Here is a 23631-nt window from a genome sequence, read left to right on the forward strand (position 1 = left end):
AGGCAAGGCCAGCTGCCAAGAACCCAGATCTGATGATGCCTAAATCCAGCATGTACTGCTGCATAAATGGATATGCTTGGGGAAAAGGCCATTTTTTCTGACTATTCTGGGTACTCCTCACTCAAGCTCACACAGCAGGGTCTGATTGCAGAGAGTTGGAAAGTTGGTAGCCCTTGGTAGACTGACCTGGAAGTAACTCTTCTACTGATGCCGATCTCTTTCAGAAACAAGGAATAACAACAGTTTGGTGCCTATGTACCATCCTAATTTCTGGATGGATGGGAGGTGGAGGTGCTGTGCTCAGATGGAGAAGCTCGCAGTGGGCTGTGCTCAGTACGATCCAACCAAGAATGGTAAGGGACTGGGAATTCCCTTTCTCCTTTGCAAAATGACTGATCTCTCTAGTCATAGGAAGTAAAAGCTCTCAGCTTCCCGTCATCAAGAGGGTCAGGGCTTAAATACAAAATTCTGCATTTTTAGAACTTTCAGAGGGAAATCATCTGCCTCAACCATTAGTCTGCTGATGTTTTTTCATCTCAAACCTTATGTCTTTAAACTCCTTGCTACAAGAAGTGTGATCCTTGGACCAGTAGTGTCAACATCCCTGTGAGCTAGAAATATAAATCCTCTGACCCCATCCCAGGTCCACCAGATCAAAACTTGTGTTTTAACAAATCTCCTGGAGATTTGTGTACACAGTGAAGTTTGGGAAACACTGCTATAACCTTCAAGATAGAAAATGTAAATGACATGGTCTACTTAAATCTTAAGTTGTAGAGACAGACTTAGAGGTACATACATTATTTATTTATTATAATGGTGTCACGTCACACATAGGTTTAATTACACCAGCTCAACTTTATACTGTTGGAGGGGAAGAAAGCAAACCCCAAAACTGCTTACTGCACTCTGCGGCTTCTCCCTGCTTCCCCTTCCAACTCGCTGTTGATCTCTGTAATCTCAGAGAAAAGAAGGCCACAGCCTAAATGCAAAATGAAAACAAAAAACATTGTTTCTAATCCCTGGAAGTCAAAGGCCCCAGAACTTGAGATTGGTATGCAACCCGGCTTTCTCTCCCGCGATGGCTCTGGGACTTGAACCTTCAATGAAGTGCAGCTTCACCTGCATGCACTTTTACACATGGTGTGCTCCCATTCCTCACAGTCGTCTGGGGTAGATGGTGTGAAGTCACAGAAGCAGAAGACCTTGAGATGTTAGGTATGCTCAAGGTCACACCGTGAGGAAGTGCTCTGCAAAGCCATTGTTGAATAGCAATGATGGATCCTGTGAATTGTTTTGCTCCCATTCCTCTCTCCTCTCAACCTCTTTTACCCTAGCCACTTTTTCTCATCTCTCAGTTTCTTCTTTGCACAAAAACCTAATACCTCACATTGACAACCCAAAGCGGATGTGCTAAATGTAACACACGGCTGGGTTTTCCGTGGCTTCCTGAGTCACAGCCCCTCTTAGTACCACTTTTAAAACCACCGCTTCTCACCTTCCCCATTGGGAAAGAAAATTTAAGGTTGCCAGTCCCTTGCTTAGCCCAGAAGAACAATATATACCTAGTTTTAGAAGTGAATGATCTTCTGCATTATCCTACAGCCCATACTCACAAAGGCTAGTGTTTCATAAAAAAGAAACAGGTTTTATATGAGTGAAATCCACCATGATAACAAGATGGCCTGGTCTTTCTCCAGCGAGTAAAAGCCCTTTCCAAGGCCCAGCAGCCTGGTCTCCAAATTCCTGCCAGCACCTTGCTTGGGCCCTTAGACAAGTCACTTGGCCATCAAGGGCCCTAATGTCCTCATCTCTCCCATGTTAGGGAAAGTTTCAGGGGTCCTAAGATGAAACAATTTCTAAGCCCCTTTCCAGCTCTGGATTCTTTGAATCTGTATTTCCATTTTGCAGTTTTCACCCTGCATGTTGCTGCTGATCCTCTTTAGGGTGCATAGGATTTAACCTCCATTGAGTCTTAGACACATGACTGGGGGGGGTGAGGAGCATCTGAATGACTCACCAGGATGACACTTGGAGAGGGCTTCTCATGCTGAACTTGCCACATGAATCCAGGGCCTAACCACTGTATAGTCACTCTGTTAGTGGTTGTGCATTTGTGTTGTGATAATGGGATTGTGGAAAGCTCTTAGCACAGCTGCTGGCATTGAGATGTCCGAGTTCTCAATAAATGGTAACTGTGCCTACCAGTCTTTCCTATCTGGGGACAGAGGAATCTGAAGCTGAGATACAGCAGTATGTGTGTCTATGTCTGGAAAGCAACAGAGGTGGTTGGGTAAAAATGGACCCTGCTCTACCCAATCCACAGTGACACTCATTTCTGCAACCAGAACTGGCCCTGATGTCAGTACACACCAACTTCACACCGAGGGAGAAGAAAGAAGGGAAGACTAAGGCTAGAAGAAGAGACACCTGTCACAGAATGTTTAGGGCTACAAGAGGCGCAAGGCCACACAGCTCATTCCTGGTAGAGCTGGGGTGAGAACACCAGTCTCCTGGTGCTCTGAGTTGAGTGCTCAGTAGGAACCACACTTCCAGTTATGTTTGTTTTCTTCTTCTCGGTTAATCACAAACCCAGGTCAATATCCCACCGTGCTCTTGCTTAAGAAGTTATCACAGTGGCTGGGTTCCCATGTCATTGTGTGGATCTCCTCTTACCACATTCCTGGGAGGTACTGTCCCAGTCAGGCAAGGATTAACCTTGTATGTGAGTCAACCTCACATGGAGATGAAGAGCTCACCACCTACTTATGGAGCCTATTCCCGTTTTCTATCTAATTCTTAAATAATTCTTTGAATTAAACAGAAGCCTATGTGCTGCCTCCCATGCCCCACCTACTCCCAGACATTCAATTTTGGTCTATTGATTCCAGGCCTGACCTTTTCAGTGCCTCAAAGGAGAAATATCAAGAGACAGAGAGGAAGAGATGAAAGGAGAGAGAGAAGAAAAAGGAGAAAAAGATGAGAGGAGAAAAGAGAAAAAAAGGCAGAGAGGAGAGGTAAAGAGAGGGAAATGTGGAGACACAAACAGATAAACAGAGAGGAAGGTGCTTAGGGTGTTGTTTGGAGGAGATAGTAGGAACACATGCTCAGAAGCATTAACTAACACGACCCCTCCCTCACCGCACCCGCCCCCTCCCCAAGCCCACGGCTGCCTCAGGAAGCCAGTGAGTCACTGTTACCCTGAGTCATCAATTCCCACTCTGGGGTTTGGCATGTGGTAGGTGTGTTTGTGGAGGTCTCCCGGCCCACAGAGAAGGACACAAGCCTAACTAACACCTCTGTAGCAACTGTTGGATTAGGCTTTTCCTAGGAACACAGAATATTGACTTCTAGAAGCTTCTAGTATCTCCTAGAAAATGAAATGGGGAACCAACATGCTAAAAGAGATAAAACTCAGGCTCTACACAGCCGATTTTCCTTTCTGTGTCTCAACATCTCCTTCTGACCCTTTGCTTCTATTGTTCTCCCAAGGGCCTCTTTTCTCTGAAAAGCCCCCTGGCTGCTCGTCTCCAGTTGGGCACATTCAGTTTCATGTTCATTTTCTTTTTCTGTTTTTCTTGTTTCAGCTTCAAAGAAGCCTCTTCCTCCTACTCCTGAAGACAACAGGGTAAGTGAGGGCACGGTGGGCGCCCAGCACTGCAGCTGCCTGACTAGCATGTCCCCTCTGCACTTTCCCCATTTGTCCAGATTTTTCAAATCTTGGGCAACACAGCAGGTTGTAGTAATTCAGTTGAAATGAACACACTGGGTTTCTTGGACCTGAACTGTCTCATGTGTCTATTTGCACAAAAGGACAATTCAGCTGCTAAAAACTCAGTTTATTTTATTCACTCAACAAAAACGTATTGGTATCGAACTGTATATCCAGCTACCTGACCACTTTGGGGTATAATAAAGCTATGTATATAAAATGATGTACTGGGGCACCTGGATGGCTCAGATGGTTAAGCATCTGCCTTCAGCTCAGGTTATGATCTCTGGGTCCTGGGATAGAGCCCCAGGCCAGGCTCCCTGCTCAGCAGGGAGTCTGCTTCTCCATCTCCTTCTGCTGGTACCCCCACTCATGCTCTCTCTCTCTCAGATGAATAAATAAAATCTTTTAAAAAATAAAATAAAATGGTGTAATTATTCCACATCTTACTTTTGATAATACTTAATATTTTTAAGTACTTCTACACTTTTACTATCTATTTCAAAGATGTATATGTATGGGATCCCTGGGTGGCACAGCGGTTTGGCGCCTGCCTTTGGCCCAGGGCGCGATCCTGGAGACCCGGGATCGAATCCCATATCGGGCTCCCGGTGCATGGAGCCTGCTTCTCCCTCTGCCTGTGTCTCTGCCTCTCTCTCTCTCTCTCTCTCTGTGACTATCATAAATAAATAAAAATTTAAAAAAAAGATAATAGAACTTATTTCCTCTTTTAAAAAAAAAGATGTATATGTATGTGTGTGTGTGTGTATGTGCCTCCTTTCCTCACTATCTGTTCTAGCCAGCCACTACAGAGGGTTATAGTTTTATTCACATTTTAAAGCTTGGGAAATCAAGTCCCAAGAGAGGTTTTGAGGCTTTTCCAAGGCCATTCAGCAACTTAGTTGTTAAGCTAGTAGGCAACAGAGTTTCTGGCATGGTGGTTTTAGTTCAAGTGGTGGTTCTCAAAGTGTGGTCCCGAGACCAGCAGTATCGGTATCACCTGGGAGCTTGTTAGAAATGCAATGTAAATGCTCAAACTGGATCCCAGATCTACTGTCTTAATAATTCTGGAAGAGGGTCTCAGCAATCTGAGTTTTAATAAACCTCCAGGTAATTCTGGGGCACAATGAAGTAGGGAGAAACACTGATCTAATGTATTGATCTATAAGATTTAAGTAATACCAAGCCAGCTCTGGGGAAGCCAACTCTGGCTTGCAGATGGTTTCCCTCATAGTCCCACCTATACAGGGTAGAGGTTGTATCTAGGCTCTGAGTATTATTACACATTATTATTATTATTATTATTATAAGCAGATTTCTCACCACATGAATGTCTAACAGGACATTTGACAGTTTTTCAGAATGTGAGATAGTGCAGAGATTTTTGCATTCTTGGCCCTCTCCCATTAAATGCTAGCAGCACACCTAAACCTTTGTGACTTTCACAACACTCCCATAGATGTCAAGATGCTCCCTATGGAAAGGTACCACCATCGTTTGAGAACCCCGCTGTGACCTATCTTTTCACAGAGATCAATCAATTAGTTGGGCCTATAATGGGATGAATACCATGATGTCACAGCCCTCTTTAATTTCCAAGTGTCCTTGAATACAACTCCTTCCTCCATTAGCTGTGGGGGTGAAAGCCTCAGTCCCATTGACTCTCACCTGCAGTACTCCAAAACACTACCTAATGAGCTCCACCAATATCTAGATTTCAGATTCTAATCTGACTCGTACATTAGTATGACAAGTTTTTCTTTTTAAATCTCTGGGATTTTTATACCGCCAAATGCTTCAATGTCCTCACAGACTTTTTTTTTTTAATTTTTATTTATTTATGATAGTCACACACAGAGGGAGAGAGGCAGAGACACAGGCAGAGGGAGAAGCAGGCTCCATGTACCAGGAGCCCGACGTGGGATTCGATCCCGGGTCTCCAGGATTGCACCCTGGACCAAAGGCAGGCACCAAACCGCTGCATCACCCAGGGATCCCCTCACAGACATTTTGGTTTCCCAACACCACCATATCTCATCCTCACCAGTAATTTCAGTCTCTTCCATATATACTGTCTCACAAAATCTGCCAACCTGTAGCAAGTGTGCCCTTCCTGAACTTCCACAATTGTTTGCTTGTAGTCTCTTCATGTCTTCAATATATCATCCTTAAAAAAAATGCTGAGGAGTAGACACTTAGGCAAGAGAGCCCCTAAGAGGAAGAAGGATGCCATGTGCTATCAAAGAGAAAGCATTAAGACGAATTCAAGTGCTAAGCTTAGCTATATTCATTTCCCCATCTGGGCCTCTGTTTCCCCATTCCAAACAAAAGAATGGATTGAATGATCTCTCAGAGGCATTCCAGTTCTGGTAGTCTATGATTCTATAGATCTGGACAAAACCACAAGTCAAATCAGAAAAGCCTGTACTCAATAACCTAGCACTGACTGCATCACTTTCACCAAGAATATGACGCTTTCCGCAGAGAGGCTATAATGTGTGACCAGCAGACTTTTATGAAAAGCATGTGGCTGCTTGGAATTCACTGTGGTCAAAATTCACCACACAGAATGAGAGGGGAAATGAATTCCAGGTACTGAGTGTCCTTGTGTCATATATTCAGCACTGTAGTCCTAAGTCATAAAGAAAGCCAACTAGAGAAGGCAGGTGGTTTTAGTGAATACCCAGTGAATTGTAGGAGCTGATGTGTTGACCCAGCATAGAATCAGGAGCAAGTTATAATTTAAGGACTTGTTGATTTTGTTCTGCAGTTTATCTCCTGTCTATGTCATTGCTTGGTTTTGTTTTCTACCTCCTCCAGCGATCACTTCGGGAACCCGAAGAAACCATTGTCATTGCCTTGTATGACTACCAAACAAATGACCCACAGGAACTCATGCTACAACGCAATGAGGAGTACTACCTACTGGACAGTTCCGAGATTCACTGGTGGAGGGTGCAGGACAGGAATGGGTAAGGCATCTTTGTGGTTGCTGTGCCAGCGCTTGACGTGAGGTGGGAATAGAGAAAACACTGGAATTATTTGTCCTGCCTCCGTCAGCATGACCACTTCACTGATGTAGGAGAAGAGAGCAGAGTTAGGAGGAAAAGGAAGGCAGAAGTGGGTTGAGGGGTTCTTTCCACTTCTCAGAAGTGGCAGAGGCAGTCACTTGCTATGCTCACTACCCATCAAGCACTCCCAGTCTCTGAGCCCATCTAAAAATTCCTGGATTTTTTCACAGACATCCACAGAGCAGGAGATTGGCAGCTTGTTCTACAAGGAAGCACTATTTTCTTGAGTGTTTGGATGAGACTGAAGGCACATCCCATCATGATGTGTCTATTTTCAAAGAAGAAAAGACATGTAGAAATAGTACAGATTAGTGGTTATATTAAAAAGTATCAGGAAGAAGATATGAAAGAGTAGCTACGTTACCAGTCTTTGAACTAGCCATCTACATGAGTCAGGGAGAAAGTTAAGTTGTGCTAATGCCAGTTGTCCACTATAGGATTTGAGCCCTTCTCTGATCTGAAATACAACAAAATTACTTTTGTTAACCTTCAGAATGCCTGGGATATATATGACTTAGATACTAGCATAAAAACCTTAGTTGTAATCTTTTTAAGTTTCTCAGATTTGTGCTGCTTTATAAGGCTTTAGTTTTTCATTTTAATACATCAGAGGTATTTGCCCAAGCCACGGAATATTCTCCAGAATATGATTTCAATGATTGCATAAATCCAATACAAAAGTGTACCATAATTAGGAATCCCCTTTTGGGGCATTCAGATTACTTCCAGTATTTTGCAGATATTAACAACACTGCAGTGAACATTCTTGTATATTAATATTAGGGGTTTATGTATTCTTAAAGTATGAGGATATTACTGATTAAAGATATAAATAAGAAAAATACTCCATCACTGCAACGTTTGGGTGACCTAAATTGATGTCTTATTAAAAAAAAAAAAATCCAACCTCCGTTTGTGCCCATATAAATCCCAAAAGTAATCACTATCAACATTTTCTTGTGTATCCCAGACAAAAAGTTATACATACACAAATGCATCCTTTCTTTTCACTTGAACAAAGGTGATTCATTCTGTTCATCTTGCCTTTAACCTTTGGTAATGTATCTCAGAGATCTTTTCATATCAGCAGATACAAACCTACTTTGTTTTTTAAATAATTGCATAGTTTTGGAAGATATGCTTGGTTTTTTTTAAAGATTTAATTTATTTATTCATGAGAGACACACAGAGAGAGGCAGAGACACAGGCAGAGAGAGAAGCAGGCTCCATGCAAGGAGCCCGATGTGGGACTCGATCCTGGGTCTCCAGGATCATGCCTTGGGCCGAAGGCAGCACTAAACCACTGAGCTGCCCGATAATGCTTGTATTATAAATATTTGAATGATCTGAAATGGTGGGACACTTAGTTTCCAAGTCATTTGTTTTCTTCATTCGTTATTTTAAACAAGGCCACAGTGAAGATGCTGTATTTTTTTTTTTTTTTTGCGTTTCCAGAAGCTTTTTTTTGAAGATGCTGTATTGCTCATGCTCATGTTTCCAGGCAATGTTTTGAAAAAAGATTTGCAACATATATATTTTTGAAAATATATTTTTCTTTTGAAAAAGTATACTTCTCACATTTCTAACTACAGAACTGTTGAATTAGAGCATGTCTCCATTTTGATAGATAATTCCCTCAGAACGATTGCCAAATTTACATTCCCACTACCCACCAACAATGTGTGGGAGTGTCAACAGTGGGTATCACTAACCTTAAAAATATAATTTAAAAAAAGCTAATATGATGAATAAAGAAAGAAGCATACAAATATCTTTAGGGTTAAGGCCATAGTTTTTACATACAAATTTGTTTCATCACATCACCTTCTCTTTAAGTAGCCTCATTGATGCCATTATAGGGGGGAGTGAAAGACGGGTGTAAAATATGGTTAGCTCAAGAACTGTGTTCTGTGAGACAGTGTTGCTGGCTAGCTGAGACCAGAGCTAGTTTCCCTCTCTAGCTGACTCGTGGAGGCAAGTAAGGTCAGTCACATCACCTTCTCTTTGCCTATTATAAGGAGTCCCACATCAGAGACAGGTATAAGACTTCCTGGTTCTACAAACACCAGAACTTACTCAGAAATTCACTCCTCCAGTCAACTGACATTTGTTTAGCACACCTAATGTGCCAGGAAATTTCTTCTCCTGAGTTTCACTTCCCCAAATGACAGTGGCCCCCTTTGTTCAGTGGCCTGTGGAAATGCTCAGCTCTGCACTTCAAAGGCCATCAAAGAGGACACCCTAAAGTCTAGCTGGTGTTTTGGGAATTTCCCCAGTGTGCTTTGTCATAATGCAGGATAGTGGAAAGTACACAAGATGGGGAGACAGAAGACTTGGACTGGATATCAACTACTTTTGTATGTCTTTGGAAAAGTCACTTATGCTTTGTGGGTCTATTTCCTTATCTACAAAATGCAGATGGTAACATCAGCTCTGTCTGTTTCACAGTGTTGAGGAAGTCAATGAGATGATAAAAGTGAAAGAAGCTTTGTAAATTCTACATCCACATGCAAGGGGAAGAGAATTACCGTTGGTGATAATGATATTATCACATGATGTTATGTGGTTGGCATATTAGAACACGGTTATTCTATTTAAAAGTAAAAATGGTATTGGATCTATTAATATAATTGTAAACGTATGGCATGACAAAACCAGACATGATCAAGTGGACTCGAAAAGATAGATATAAAAGAAATAGCAAATTTTAGAATAACTTGACTTCTTTCGATTGACACAGACTGCCGTGAACACCATATTCAGGGTAATTCTGAAGCTGGATGTTCAACTCTCCAAAGCAAGCACACCACGATTGACTAGCAGTGTCAGCCGTGGGTACAGGTTATGAGACAATCATCTCATATTTGGCATCCCCATTTTTGAACTCTTCATTCCTCAAAACCATTCTGTGAAATAGACTATACATTCCTCATTAAATATCATCACTAGGTTGAAAAATGGCTTTATTATATAAAAATTAAAATATGCTTTATGAAACAAAGAGCAAGAAACTCTTAGGCATCTTTTTTATAGATTGGCAGAGTCAGGAGGAACTTTACGTGGAATTTAGTTTAGGGTCTTCATTTTACAGAGAGGGAGTCAGAGGCCCAGAGAGTCCAAAGGACATTGCTTTTTTCTTGTAGTATTAAATGTAATAATGAATGTGAACATGCTTTGAAAAATACAGTGCTATACACAAATGTAAAGTATTTTGATGTGCTGATTAGTCTCTTTTCCAAATGTCTTTGTTTATGCACATCTGTGTATTCCTGCTCAAAAGAAACTCTCACCTCTAAATCCAGTGTGATTCTTCTTTTTTCTCATGTTTTACCATTTACGTTTAAAGGAGTTCAATTAACGACAATAAAATATTAGGAAGGCCTTGAATTAAAAACTTATAACACTGACTGGCAGTATCTTTTGGGACCTGTGGTTGGAAAGTGATTTTTTTATACTTTAATTATTTTGGCTTCCTCACTATAAAATGGTAGCACAAAAGTGGAAAAAATTCTGATTGTCGCACCCCAAAGAAAATGTTTCCTTATAGAAAATAGAGACCGAACATTAATATTGTTTCCACTAGAGGAAATTTCACAATGAGGAGAGCAACAAACATAGCTTTTTAAGTAAAGTAGTCGCTTCTTATTTATTATGGTTTATATTTTAGTGATGAAATCTATTGCCTTTAACAGATGGCAGAGTTTTGTTATTTTTAGTGACTCTTTTATTCTAAAACTTTAAAGTGTCTTATCAAGAATGCCAAATACTGTGAGACTCCGCCATCTTTAAATGACTTTTAGTGGATTGAACAACCTCTAAAATAGAGATGTGAAAGTTTGTCCTATAATAGTCTAAACATGAATTTCCCTTTTAACAGGCATGAAGGATATGTACCAAGCAGTTATCTGGTGGAAAAGTCTCCAAATAGCCTGGAAACCTATGAGTAAGATATTTTATATGTTTTCTAAAAATATGGTCCTACGGTCCTCCTTAGATTTGGAGTAAATTATTGATTGATTATAAAAGTACCAGCATTTTTTTTCTTCTTGTACTTTGATCCCTAAGTAAATAGTAGAGGAACATTTTAAATAGGAGAAGAGTACTGATATATGTAGTGACCTCCCCTTTTATCAGAGATGACTCTAAGATCCCTACACAGATTGCAGTAAAAGGAAAGTTTCTTCTGAGAATGTTGGTCTTACTTGAGAAGCAAAAAACCAACATGAACACTGGATCAAATACAAACTCACTTTAAAATATGCTTTAAGGCATACTTCCAATACCAAAATAGCAGACAAAGAGGTATTAAATATCTGCTTGGCTTGTATTGTTTACTTCAGGTTGTCATCTACAGAAGAGTTCACATGGATGTAATTTTAATGGAACTACTTAGTGTTTAATAAAATCCAATTGTAGTGGACAATGTACTCACCATGTTCATATGTTCCCTAGCTCAGCTGCTAAAAGGCCCAGAAGCAATAGCACCATAGCACCAGAATAGCATTTGTTCACAGATCTTCATTTCTAAATAGCACTTCCCACTAAAATGGAGTTCTTGGAGAAATGTCTTGGGGATTCAGAGTTGAGGCAGGGACAAAAACAGGATGAACTTGGAACACCTTGCACCAAAAAGTAAAGAAGTACTGCCCCCCAAAATATTTTAATGATGTGGACTCTTGAAATGGACACAGAAGTCAGCTTAAAATTATACCTTCTGGCCAAATATAAGACAACTTGAATATCAAAATAAGTAATGACAGTAATGGACTACAATCCATTGAATAAAATAAGAATCAATAACAAGCATAGTTTGATAGACTAGAAGTTTCTTTCTTACCATACAGTGCCAGCTAATGAATGTAGAAGGAATGACCACGTTTAAAAATCACCATTTGTAACTCAAAGTATCAACTAATTCAGACTAATTCAGAGAAGAAACGTCAATGAAAATTTCAGAACTAGGGAGGTGAAAGTTTGATATTTACCTAGTTTCAAAGTATCTTCTCATAAATCACTTATTAGTAATAAAGTGGAAATATTTGATAGACCCCTATCTTAACCGAGTGATCAAAGTTCACAACACAAGTGTTCTGATGTGATACACTGAGAAGGACACAACATCACTGCTGTGCTACCCTGGCCCAAACATGCATAATCTGAATCTCATCACGAGAAAATAATACACAAATTCATATTCTACAATATAACTGGCCTGTGCTTTTTAATAATGTTAATATCATAAAAGACACAAAAGACTGAGAAATTGGTCCACATTAAAGGAGCCTAAGGAGACGACTAGCAATCTTGAGCCATTAAAAAAAAAAAATAGGGCCACCTAGGTGGCTCAGTTTCTTCAGTGTCCAACTCTTGATTTCAGGTAGAGTCATGATCTCAGGATCCTGAGATTGAGCCTGGTGTTGGGTCCCATGCTGGGCTTGGAGCCTGCCTAAAATTCCCTCTCTTCCTTTTCCTCAGCTCCTTTCCCCCGTCTCTCTCTCTCTCTTCCTCTCTTAAAAAAAAAAAGTGACAAAACACATCATTGGGACAACCAATAAAATTCAAACCAAGTCTGAAATTAGATAATAGTATTGCACTAATGTTAAATTTCCTGATTTTGGTAATTGTACCATGTTTATATTAGTGTATGTTCTATTTCTTAGAAATACATAGGAGTAAAAGTCTATTCTCAAATGGTTAGGAATTATATATACATATATGTATATACACATATATATATATATTCAGAGGGAATGGTAAAGCAAATATATAAAATGTCAGAAATTAGTTCATCTGGGTCAAGTGTATATGGGAGCCCTTTTATAGTATTTTACTACTTTTCTATACATTTGAAATTATTTAAAAATGAAAAATATTTAAGTCCTCACCAAATGTAAGATACCAGGGTTGAAGAATATTAGCTAATGAAGACTTCTATCAACTCATTTGGGCTCTTATTAGTTCAAATGTGGTCAAGTTATTTGTTGCTTAAATTCTAATGGACTCTGTAGTGAAGAGCTATCATTTTCTGAAGAGTCTCTCAACCTGAGACGGGCTTTGATCAAGTATGTGTGAGTAGCCCCTCCCTCAGCTAACAGAAGAGTCATTGGTTCCAAGAATACTTGAGCCGCAATGAAACATGTATGAAATATGCTTAAATAAAATTCTTTCATTTTTATAGCCAATGCCTTTAGGAAAAAATAGGCATTTATCTCAAATGATCACTAGGCTGGGAACTTTTGTTTGTTTTTGCTTTTAATCAGAATCTCATCATTTACGATAGAAGGGGCAAACTCAAAATTCCAACAGAGTATAAAGCACTAGAGAATGGTAGAGCCTGGGGCAAATAAAAAAGCATATGCCCCCTCCCAATGGTACTTTAAGTCATAAACAAAACAAAACATGACACCATACAAGCAAAACAGTCTGTGAGCCCTATCTATTCTACATACTGTCAGTTTGCATTTTCAGATTATAGAATCATAGCTAGAGAATAAAATGACTCACAAGCAGACATCCAGACATTTAGAAGTACGTGTATATATACACACACACATATATACACATGCACGTATACTTTTAAAATATATTTTTACATTAGATATATAATATTTATATTAGAAATGTATCTATGTTTATATTAGAATTGTATTATCTATTTCTAAATATACATTATATACATACATATGTATGTGTGTATGTATTAAAAATACTCAATATGATAACTTTTTATCCTTGAACTTAATATTGTCTAGTTTCAGGTGATATTTGCATAAGAACTCAAAAATATACCAGCTGGGAACAAAATCATGGTTTGGTATACCCATTGATTGGCTTCAGGTCTCCTGCCCTGATTGGGGGCATACCCTTGGGCAAGTTTTCTCACCAGGCTGAATCTCAGATCCCTTTTCCTTAAACTGAAGGGTCAGACAAGATGAAGGAGACATTCTAGCTGGCATTCCCTCCCCATCCTTGAACTCAGGATAGACATCACTCTTAGTGACACACCTACCTACTGAGCTGAGGTGCATAGCTTTAGACAGCTACTGATCAGAGCTTGCACATGAAATGAAGCATATTTTCCATCCCTCAACTAGATAAGTTTCAAGAGCCCACTGAGGTATATAATACTGGGGCAGCCTGGGTGGCTTAGCGGTTTAGTGCCACCTTCGACCCAGGGCTTGATCTTGGAGACCTGGGATCGAGCCCCACGTCGGGCTCCCTGCATGGAGCCTCCTTCTCCCTCTGTCTGTGTATCTGTCTCTGCCTCTCTCTCTCTCTCATGAATGAATGAATGAATAAATAAATAAATAAATAAATAAATAAATAAATAAATAATCTTTTTTAAAAAATACCATTCAGTTGCATGATGTTCAAAAGCCCAGATGGATCCACTTATTTGTGGCTATTTTCTAACAGCCCAACAAGTTTGACAAGTAGTATTCCTTGCCCACCCAGAACTTCTCTCCTCTGGGGTTTATACTTTCCTAAAACTGGTTGTAAACTGATAATCATTCTATCTCCTCTTATCTAAGAAGTAGCCAGGGAAGCCAAGATGTGGTTCATGTTAACAGCAACATTCAAAAACTTCATCCCTAAAAATCATTCATATTCTTCTTACCACTTTTTAGGTTTTTTACCAGACCCCCAAATTATAGAAAGAATATAATTACTTTGCAGATCTTGAAAACCAGTCTAAATGAGGAAAACACTGCAATTGCTTTACAAGGCTACACTTCCAAATTTTACTTAATTTTTATAGCTGTCCTAGCCTCATTCTATTTATAATCACCCACAGACTTATGAAATGGAGAAACTAAAGGTTTTCTAAAGTTTTATCATGGAAAATTTCGAACATGCACCAAAGTAGGGAGGATAATATAACGAACCTCCATGTACTCAAAACACAGTTTCAAAAATTACCAATACTTTACCAATTCTGATTCATTTGTTCCCTTCTAATTAAACATTTTATTACCTGGAAATGGTTCATGCCTTTGTTTTTAAGTTTGAAAGTACTGGTATAGACAGAAAATGACCAAATCATTTTCTAGCATTATCTTTTATAAGTAAATAATAAAAATAATTTAACTGTCATTGACATATGACTTTTTCCTGCTTTCAGGTGGTACAATAAGAGTATCAGTCGAGACAAAGCTGAAAAACTTCTTTTGGACACAGTAAGTCTTCTTAACCGACCTTTAGACTTAACATAAATTTTGCTTTTTTCTTTCCAGCCACGTTGTGCTTTATGTCAATGCAGTAAGTCACATACTGGATTACAACGGTTTTCATGTCCAGTGAAAATATTCTGGGGATTTATAGAAACAAGCATATATATGATACAATAAGAAACTCAGGGAGGGTCCAAGGCATTATTAGTGACACACAACTGTCACAACAGGTATAGTGGTCTTTCTGGCTGCGATGGCTGACCCTGGGGAGCCATGGGGCTAGTTTGCCTTGCCTACTTCTCTGACTAGGTCAAGGGTGACTGTGACTTAGATTCTCCTGGGTTGGGTTGTGTATCCAGAAGAAATATATCACTTGTTTTAACTGATTTTTATGCAGCACTTCTCAAGAGCCATGCAGTATGGGTAGCAAGACTGATCTTGCTCAGGGATGCCAGAATTAAGGGAGAGAGCGATGAGAAGAAGGAAAGCATGGTGTGATGGGAAAAGTACAGGTTCTAGTTCCTGTTCTGTTACCAACACAGTAACTTTCTTCTTCCTGGACCTTAGTTTCTCAATGAATACAAGATGGACATATCATCAATCAGCCATGATAGTTACCTAGAACTCATACTGTCACCCTTTGCTCCTAATCTTATGTGACACAACTGATCATGGTCCATGGCTTTAGGATCCTCCTCAACATGGTGCTCCAGGCAGCTGCCATCAGTTGATTGGCACTCAAGGTGAACCCTCTCTGTCTGGACCAGAAGGTCATTTGTTGTTCTAGGACAGTGCCTCTCAAATATCTGTATTGATGGATCACTCTTTTTGTGGTTGGTTTTCTTTTTTTTTTTTTTTTTTTTTTTTTTTTTTTTTTTATGATAGTCACAGAGAGAGAAAGAGGCAGAGACACAGGCAGAGGGAGAAGCAGGCTCCATGCACCGGGAGCCCGACGTGGGATTCAATCCCGGGTCTCCAGGATCGCGCCCTGGGCCAAAGGCAGGCGCCAAACCGCTGCGCCACCCAGGGATCCCGTGTGGTTGGTTTTCAATTTCAAATTTGTCACAGACTTACACTTGTAAAATAAATAAAAATGAACTGATTTTTTCTAATAACTAGAAAAAAATAACGGGGCCAAGACACCAAAAAATGCAAGTTCATTCTTTTACTAGTCTTAGATTCATTAGACAGAAAATTACTCTGATTGCTATAAAAGATTTCTAAATGCTTACTCTCGGTTTCTCTTTTTGTGTGTGGCAGACCAGCAACAATTTGCCAACTAGCACACATTCACAGATCACTGAGTCCATTGAATATTGCACATTTATAGCTCTTTCAGAGAAACCAACTGTATGGAGTTTCTCAGAAAAAGTCCTCCCCAGAGCAATCAATTACTTTACCAGCATATATGCCTAGAGGAGTGATTCTCAGGCCTGTCTGCACATTAGAATCTTCTGGGAAATATTTTTAAAAATACCAGTGCCCAAGCCCCACCCCACATTAAGTCAATCCGAATATCTAGTTGGTAGGATCTTGGCATTAGTAATTCAGAGAAAAATCTCTCCAGGTGAGTCTGATATTCAGACGGTGTTAATGACCTGTGCCCAACACTAGCCTTACTGGTGACACCAGTAAACAGTAAGTATTAGTTGATTGAAGCATTAGTCACCCTGTGCCAAAATGTCAACCCTATTCCTGCCATTTTACCATACAACATCTTCCCATTTGGGTTTAAAGATTTTTCTATCTTTAAGAATTTTAAATAAAACTGCAAATCTTTCCTGCACACAATGCAGGTGGGGTGATCAACTCATCCTAGTTTGCCTGGGATGGTCCCAGTTTTAAAACTGAGAGTCCTGTGTCCAGGAATCCCCACCCCGTTCAGTCCTGGGCAAACTAGGACAGCTGGTCACCCAACCTGGTAGCCAACTATTTGCACAGTGGTTAGGGATGAGCCACAGAGAAGGGAACATGGGACCAGGCCGGGAAGGGAGTGAAAGGCTGTGATGGGAAGGTGGAGGGTTAATGAATAGTGCCAAAGAATAATTCGAAGCAATACAGTTAATTATTAGCATGCTATTTACTTTTCTAGAAAGGGAAACTGGTAACAGATTGATTCATTCTACCAAAGGCAAAAATAGAACTTCTATAAGAGGAAAAGGCTGGGGAGAAGGAAAACCCACAGTCATCCTGGGAACACTGAACTTCATTTTCTACGGCTAAGTTGCCGTTTAGCAAGCAGATAGCATAGAGGACAAGGTGAGATGTTCTGCCCTTCGGTAGCTTGTTCTCATCAAAGAGAGCAAGTTCAGTTGTTTATGGATTTCCCAAAAGACTGTGTGTGCTTCCCAGGGAGGGATGCATGAGAGGCAGCCTGTGTTCAGACAGCTGTCTCCGTTAGCAGCGCCCACCCCGCCCCCCGGCCGTGGTGTGTGTGCACCATTTCCTTGATTACAATTGCTGGCTCTAAGCTCCAGTACCTTATCATTTTGCTGAGCACAAGACTAAGCCCTTAGGGGTACTTGAGACAGGATCTTTGACCTCTGTAAACCTTACACTCTACTGGGAAACAAGACAAACTGAAGAGTGAGGGGATAATCCAAGGTAAACTATGAACATGAGACAGGCTTTCAGTGGCCTCCGAGCTCAGAGAAGACCCTGAGGAGTTCCAAATCTCATGGGGGAGGTGGGGAGGGGAAGAGGAATTGAGCTGAGTCATGACAGGACTCTGGTTTCTCCTTGGTTCCACATCAACTCAGCACTTAATTATTTCCTGCAGTCCCCAGGAGACCATGCATTCGAATCACTGTACAACTCTTAAAAATCCAGCATCCCAGTGGGCCCCGCCCCAGACCTGCAGAATCAGAATCTCCAGAGGTAGTTCCTGGGAATCTGTATTTTTTCAAGTCAAACTTGTGTTGTCTGTCCTGCTGACTCAGCTCCCAGTTCCCCAACCTATGTTATTGGACAACATAGTAAAACCTGACTGATTGGAACTAATTGAGACGATTGCCAAATTAATTTAAAACCTGAATTATAATGAGTTTAAACAAGTATGGTTGTGTTATTTTCAATCGCACATTGGTTAATGAAGTGTTGTTACCCATAGAGCTCTTGAAACAGCCCACATGAATGACAAGCTGAGGAGGTTTCCCGTTTTACAGCAGTTCTTTGGAGACATTTAAATACACTTTGCCTGCTGGGGCAGTTGAGACATTCCTCCCTGCTCATATTCTGAACTACTTTACCAAATCCTCTTTGCCTCATTAGGTAATAAAAGGGTAAACTTCAGTGATTCCCTGGATTGTCCACTGCTTGAAACAATAGCAGAAATGTTTCCTGGGTGTGTTTAATATCTCTTTATCTAACAAGTATAAAGAACCTTAAAAGGTGGATTGATACATTTTTATTAACTAGGGGTCCTGAGGTACTGCCCCATTCACAGTTCTCCACTAAAATATAAAGACTTTATCTTGTTCCTGTTGCACCTAGATTGTATTTACGGCAAAGCAGTTGCTCAAAAAATAGTTGTTGAATGAATGAATACATCAAATGCTTTATAATTTTTTTTAAATTAACAGCCATGCTTAAAGAGAACCTGGATGATCATGAGAAGCGTTGGGGGATCTTTTTAAAAATGCAAATTCCAAATTCCAGCCCTCACCAGTCAGAACCTCTAGAAATGGCACCCAGGTGATTCTGAGACTAACCCAAGTTTGGAAACTGCAGAAAAGCATCTCCTACAACGTCCTATCAATTTATCAGATAATATCACCTCTAAGACACCTGTCATGCTTCCCGTATCCCTGGCCATGGAATATGGTGGCCTGGCCTTTGAACCCTCATAGTGCAATGTCATAACTTCTCCAGTGGCACTGTTCTCACACTCCTTTGGGCCTCAGGAGTTTCTCTTCTGTCTTAATCCATTTAGGTAGAGGGTAAATTCCTTGTGAGTAATTCCATACCTTACAGCATCGCACCCTTTGGGTGACCTGAATTTCAGGCAGGAGCCCTACTCTTAGGCATTGGTTTATTATATTTCTATGAGTTAAAAATGACTTAATAATGGGTTTGTATCAAGAGAAGAAAACAACCAACTCCTGAATGTGTCAGAGACATTCTCCTCAAATGTAATGCCATGTGACAGGCTATGAATTATTAGTCTGTCTTTTACAGTAACCTATACCCTGTGTGTTGAGATTACCTTCTGTAGATTCACCTTTAAATCATATGGGCAGAAAAAAGGAAATATACTCCTAATATGTCAACATATTTCAGATAAAAGCAAACAGTGGAATTAACACCTCCAACAGATGGTATAGCATCAAATGTGATAATGATGGCTAATGATAGCCCTAATAGTCCTCATTCTGGTGTATTCCAGGAAGACTTCTATGCACTTTAATTTTCCCAGCAATCTTGCATTTTACAAATGAGGAAACTGAAGCTCATACATTTAATCAGGAAGCAATTGGAATTCACAGAATTATAGGCTCGTAGAGTAAGAATTCTCTTTAAAGATCATCTATGTTACAGAGGAGTAAACTGGGGCCAAATTCAGGGGATGAATCAGTGGCATAGTTCTGGACTAGAAGAGGGGTACATCTATGTACACAGACACAGTTAACAAGGGACTATAGAGTTAAGTTCTAGTCTCCTGTCCCCATAATCCCCATTCATATATTTCACCACCTCCATGACCTTTTTTCCCTATTGTTGCTTCTTTATTTTCCTTTTCTTTTTTTTAAGATTTTATTTATTTATTCATGAAAGGTACAGAGAGTGAGGCAGAGACATGGCAGAGGGAGAAGCAGGCTCTTTGCTGGGAGCCCGATGCGGGACTCAATCCCAGGACCCCAGGATCATGTCCTGAGCCAAAGGCAGATGCTCAACTACTGAGCCACCCAGGCATCCCACCTCTTTATTTTTCTAGGTGAATTAGTAAAAGGTAAACTGAGTCCTCGAAAATGTCCCAAGGGAGTAAGGGCCACCCTTCTGGCTGCCTTGTACTAGTCAGTACCCCTTTGCATGGCAGTCACGTGAGAAAGGCCCTTTAAGCTCCAGTGTTCTTGGGGGTTGCAACTTCTTCTGAGCCCCTTGCAGGAAGTAGGCAGTTAGGCACATGCAGGATGCCTTGTTTTCCTCAGAACTCTAGGCCGCCTCAGCCCCAGACCAATTTCCTGTCACCCTCACTGAATGCCACTTAGAGCAACTACAGGGTAGGGAGGTGGGGGAGGAAGATCTCTGAGCCTCCCATGCTCAGCTGAGCTGACTGCAAACCTTACCACCCCTTTTTCTCACGCCTGTGGATCACTCTTGTTAACAGTTAAGCCCCACTCTGATCACAATTTTTAAAAATAACAATAATAATGGCTTCTTTGGGAGAACAACAATAAAACATTCCTAATTAAATAGAAGAGATATTTGTACTCCCCCCTTTACAGACACTTGATAAACTTCTGGGTTTGTTTTGTTGTTGGTTTTTATGGGGGGTGTTTTGGTCTCTTTCTTCCCCTTTTTGAATAACTTAGATACACAGATAAAATCTTCATCTACTGAAGTTTTGTTTCTTCCTGCCTTGGGTTTAACCCATCACATTCCAATGAGGGAAGAGAAAAAGCTTCTATATTTGGCAAAGAAGGAAATCTCTGAAGACTAACTATGCTACATGTAATGCATGGACAAATATCACCAACGCGATGTCAAGCAAAAAAAGCCAGACATGGATTCATTATTCACAGTAGCCACAAGGTGGAAACAACCCAACGTCCATCCGCTAATGAATGGATAAACAAAATGTGGTATGGCCATATGATTGAATATTATTCAGTCATAAAAAGGAATGAAGTACTGATATGCACTACAACTTGGAAAAATCTTGTAAACAACATTTTAAGTGAAAGAAGCCAGGCACAAAAGACCACATATTAATTCTTTCATTTTCACGAAATATCTAGAATAGGCAAACCTATAATACAGAAAACATACCAATGTGGCAGGGGTGCAAATAAAACAGAGGTATATTTGGAGAGTAATGGAAATGTTCTAAGATTAGATTGAGTTGCACAACTCTATAAATTTCCTAAAAATCATTGGATTATATACTCGAACTGGGGGAATTTCATGGTATGTAAATTATGCCTCAAAAGCTATCTTAAAATCAAATGAACCTAATCTGGGATTTTTTTATGTCACATAGATCACCTTTACTCTAGCAATTAAATAAACTACTGACCCCAAAGGGGGGAAAAATCTAATGCTTGGAAAATCAAGTTTTTTTAAAGGATGATTTGTAAGCAAATGTTAAAAGGGTCTTTAATATTTCAATGGAAAAATAGTTTACATTTATATCTGAGAAAAGGAAAATAAGAATCTGTTTAGCTCTCTTCTGTTCTCACCATGTCTAAGATACTGCACAGAACACTTTGTGGATAATGTGGGAGGCTACCTACAGGCTCAAGATCATATATTGCTCCAGAAAGATTATAATGCATTTTCTTAAATTTAGAAGAAAATTATTAAATAAAAATTACTAAAATAAATTCTATGTGAACAAAGAACACTAGGACTGTTCAGGATATCTTAGAAAAGAAATATAGCAGCTTTCTGCATTTTCCTTGATTCTTCCCCCGTTTTCAGGGAGCAACCTGAGCAGCTCACACTCACAGCCTTGGGATAGGGAGACCATGGCTAAGCAATAAAGACCTGAACATTCAGGTCTCAGCTTCAAATTTCTTTTTTCCCCTAGTTTTATCAAGATATAACTGATATATGGCATTTTTTAAGTTTAAGGTGTACAACATAATAATTTGATATATGTATCTATTGCAAAATGATTAATACAATAAGTTTCATCACTACACATAGATACAGACTGTTTTCCCTTGTGATGAAAATTTTTAAGATCTTGTCTCTTAGCAACTTTCAAATAGAAAATACAATACTGTTAACTGTTGTCATCATCCTGTACATTACTTCCTGTGTCTTACTTACCTTATAACTAGAAGTTTATACCTTTTTGGCTCCCTTCATCCAATCCCTCTACCTTCCATCCTCCTCATATTTTCAAAATAGATTCTTAAAATCCCAGAAGAGATAAGAAAATTGTGGAAGTTCCATATTTATGTGATAAATTATAGGTTTGGCAAGAATGCACAATGATGTAAGGGCCAATTGTCTCCAGGCACACCCCGCCCCCCACACACACACAACACACACACCTGCAGGTTTAGGGCCAAGCTAGAGATAGAGGTTATAGTTCTGTGTGAGCTTTCTAACTTATAATCATTTCTGAGAGATAGAGACAACTCATCAGAACTATTATAAATAAGAGCTACGTGTTCAGTTGAGTCAATGGAGACCAAACCTGGATGTCTATAAGAATCATGTCAAGCTTCTAAAAAGTTCAGGCACCAGGGTGCCAGTCCTAGAGATTCTAAGTGTATAGGTGAAGCATGGTTAACTGTTTGTTGTTGTTTTGTTTTGTCTTTTGCTTCAGATTCTTCAGGTGATTGTGATTATCAACAAAGTGTAGGACCCAGGGGTGTAGGGAGTTAGACCAGATCAGTAGTTCTCAACCAGGGTGACTTTCTTCCCCAGGGAACACTTGGCCGTGTCTCACATCCAGTTGATAGAAGCCAGGGATGCTGCTAAATATCCTATAATGCTGATATTCTAGGATTCAAACAATTAGCATAGCCATCTCTGTGTATTGCTTTTACTGTGTATAGATAATCCACTTTGGGGATGGGGGGATAGAGGGGCTTGCATTGTTCTAAATTGTATATACTCTGCTCCATACCCTACCAGTATGTGTGGCTCTCCTATGGAGCTCATGTGTTTCTCCAGCCCTCACTTGTGGTCCTCAGTATGTTGAAGTTAAATAAATCATAGTAATAGCTTTTGCAAATACTGCCAGCACAGATTTACAGCTGGGCAGGAACAGAACATTAGACATGAAGTACTCAAAACAAAGTTAAGATTTTTCAAGTTCCCATCAGGAATGAATATATTGGCTTAGCCATTTGCTTATATTTTTTTCATCAGCACTGGCAAACTGTCATAGGGGGGTGAAGAGTACATTCTTGAGGTTTTCCCTTCTGTCTACTTCATGTGACCAGGAACTTCACGGGTTTTCTTTCTCCTTTTGCCCACAGCAAAATCAACACTCTGAAAAGGGTGCTAAAAAGGGCCCAATATGTACATTCCCATTAAGGAACAGATGAAGCTTCCAGACCAGAAAGCTTTGTGTCCTTTGAAGGGAATGGAGAAGTGGCTTCTCACATTTGTTGAGTTAGGTGTCATGGAGCAGTAGAGTGAACATAGGCTTTGCTCACATGCCACTTTCAAGGTTCAAATTCCAGGTCTGCCACTTACTAGTTGTGGATTGTGAGAAAATCACTTAAGCTCTGTGGCATTCAGTGTCCTCATCAGTTTAACTGAGGATATAAAATCTAGATTGCAATGTTCTAGTGAGGGTTGGACAACATCTGTAATGAGCCTGCTTCATGGGGAGCTCCAAAAGGGCAGAGCTTGTATTTATCTGTCTTCATTTACCAGAAGCCTCTGATCCATGGTAGGGCCTAAAGAAATATCTGTTGAATGATCAAATGAAATGGTAGTCATTATTGCTGAAAGTCTGCTCTGTACAAAACTGGCCACTGTACAAAACTGTATT

At 40.0% G+C, this 23631-nt stretch overlaps 1 protein-coding gene across 1 annotated transcript in view; it reads left to right on the forward strand.

Annotated features, from left to right (window-relative positions):
• ITK (IL2 inducible T cell kinase) overlaps window positions 1–23631 on the forward strand; it is a 63833-nt gene that overhangs the window by 24136 nt on the left and 16066 nt on the right. Inside the window, exons 4-8 of the mRNA XM_055325411.1 lie at window positions 225–353; window positions 3588–3628; window positions 6533–6684; window positions 10661–10726; window positions 14906–14960. Of these exons, the coding sequence (XP_055181386.1) occupies window positions 225–353; window positions 3588–3628; window positions 6533–6684; window positions 10661–10726; window positions 14906–14960 (443 nt within the window). The remainder of the gene's footprint in view (window positions 1–224; window positions 354–3587; window positions 3629–6532; window positions 6685–10660; window positions 10727–14905; window positions 14961–23631) is intronic.

Source organism: Nyctereutes procyonoides, unplaced genomic scaffold, assembly GCF_905146905.1.
Source record: "Nyctereutes procyonoides isolate TBG_1078 unplaced genomic scaffold, NYPRO_anot_genome, whole genome shotgun sequence".
NCBI lineage: Eukaryota > Metazoa > Chordata > Mammalia > Carnivora > Canidae > Nyctereutes > Nyctereutes procyonoides.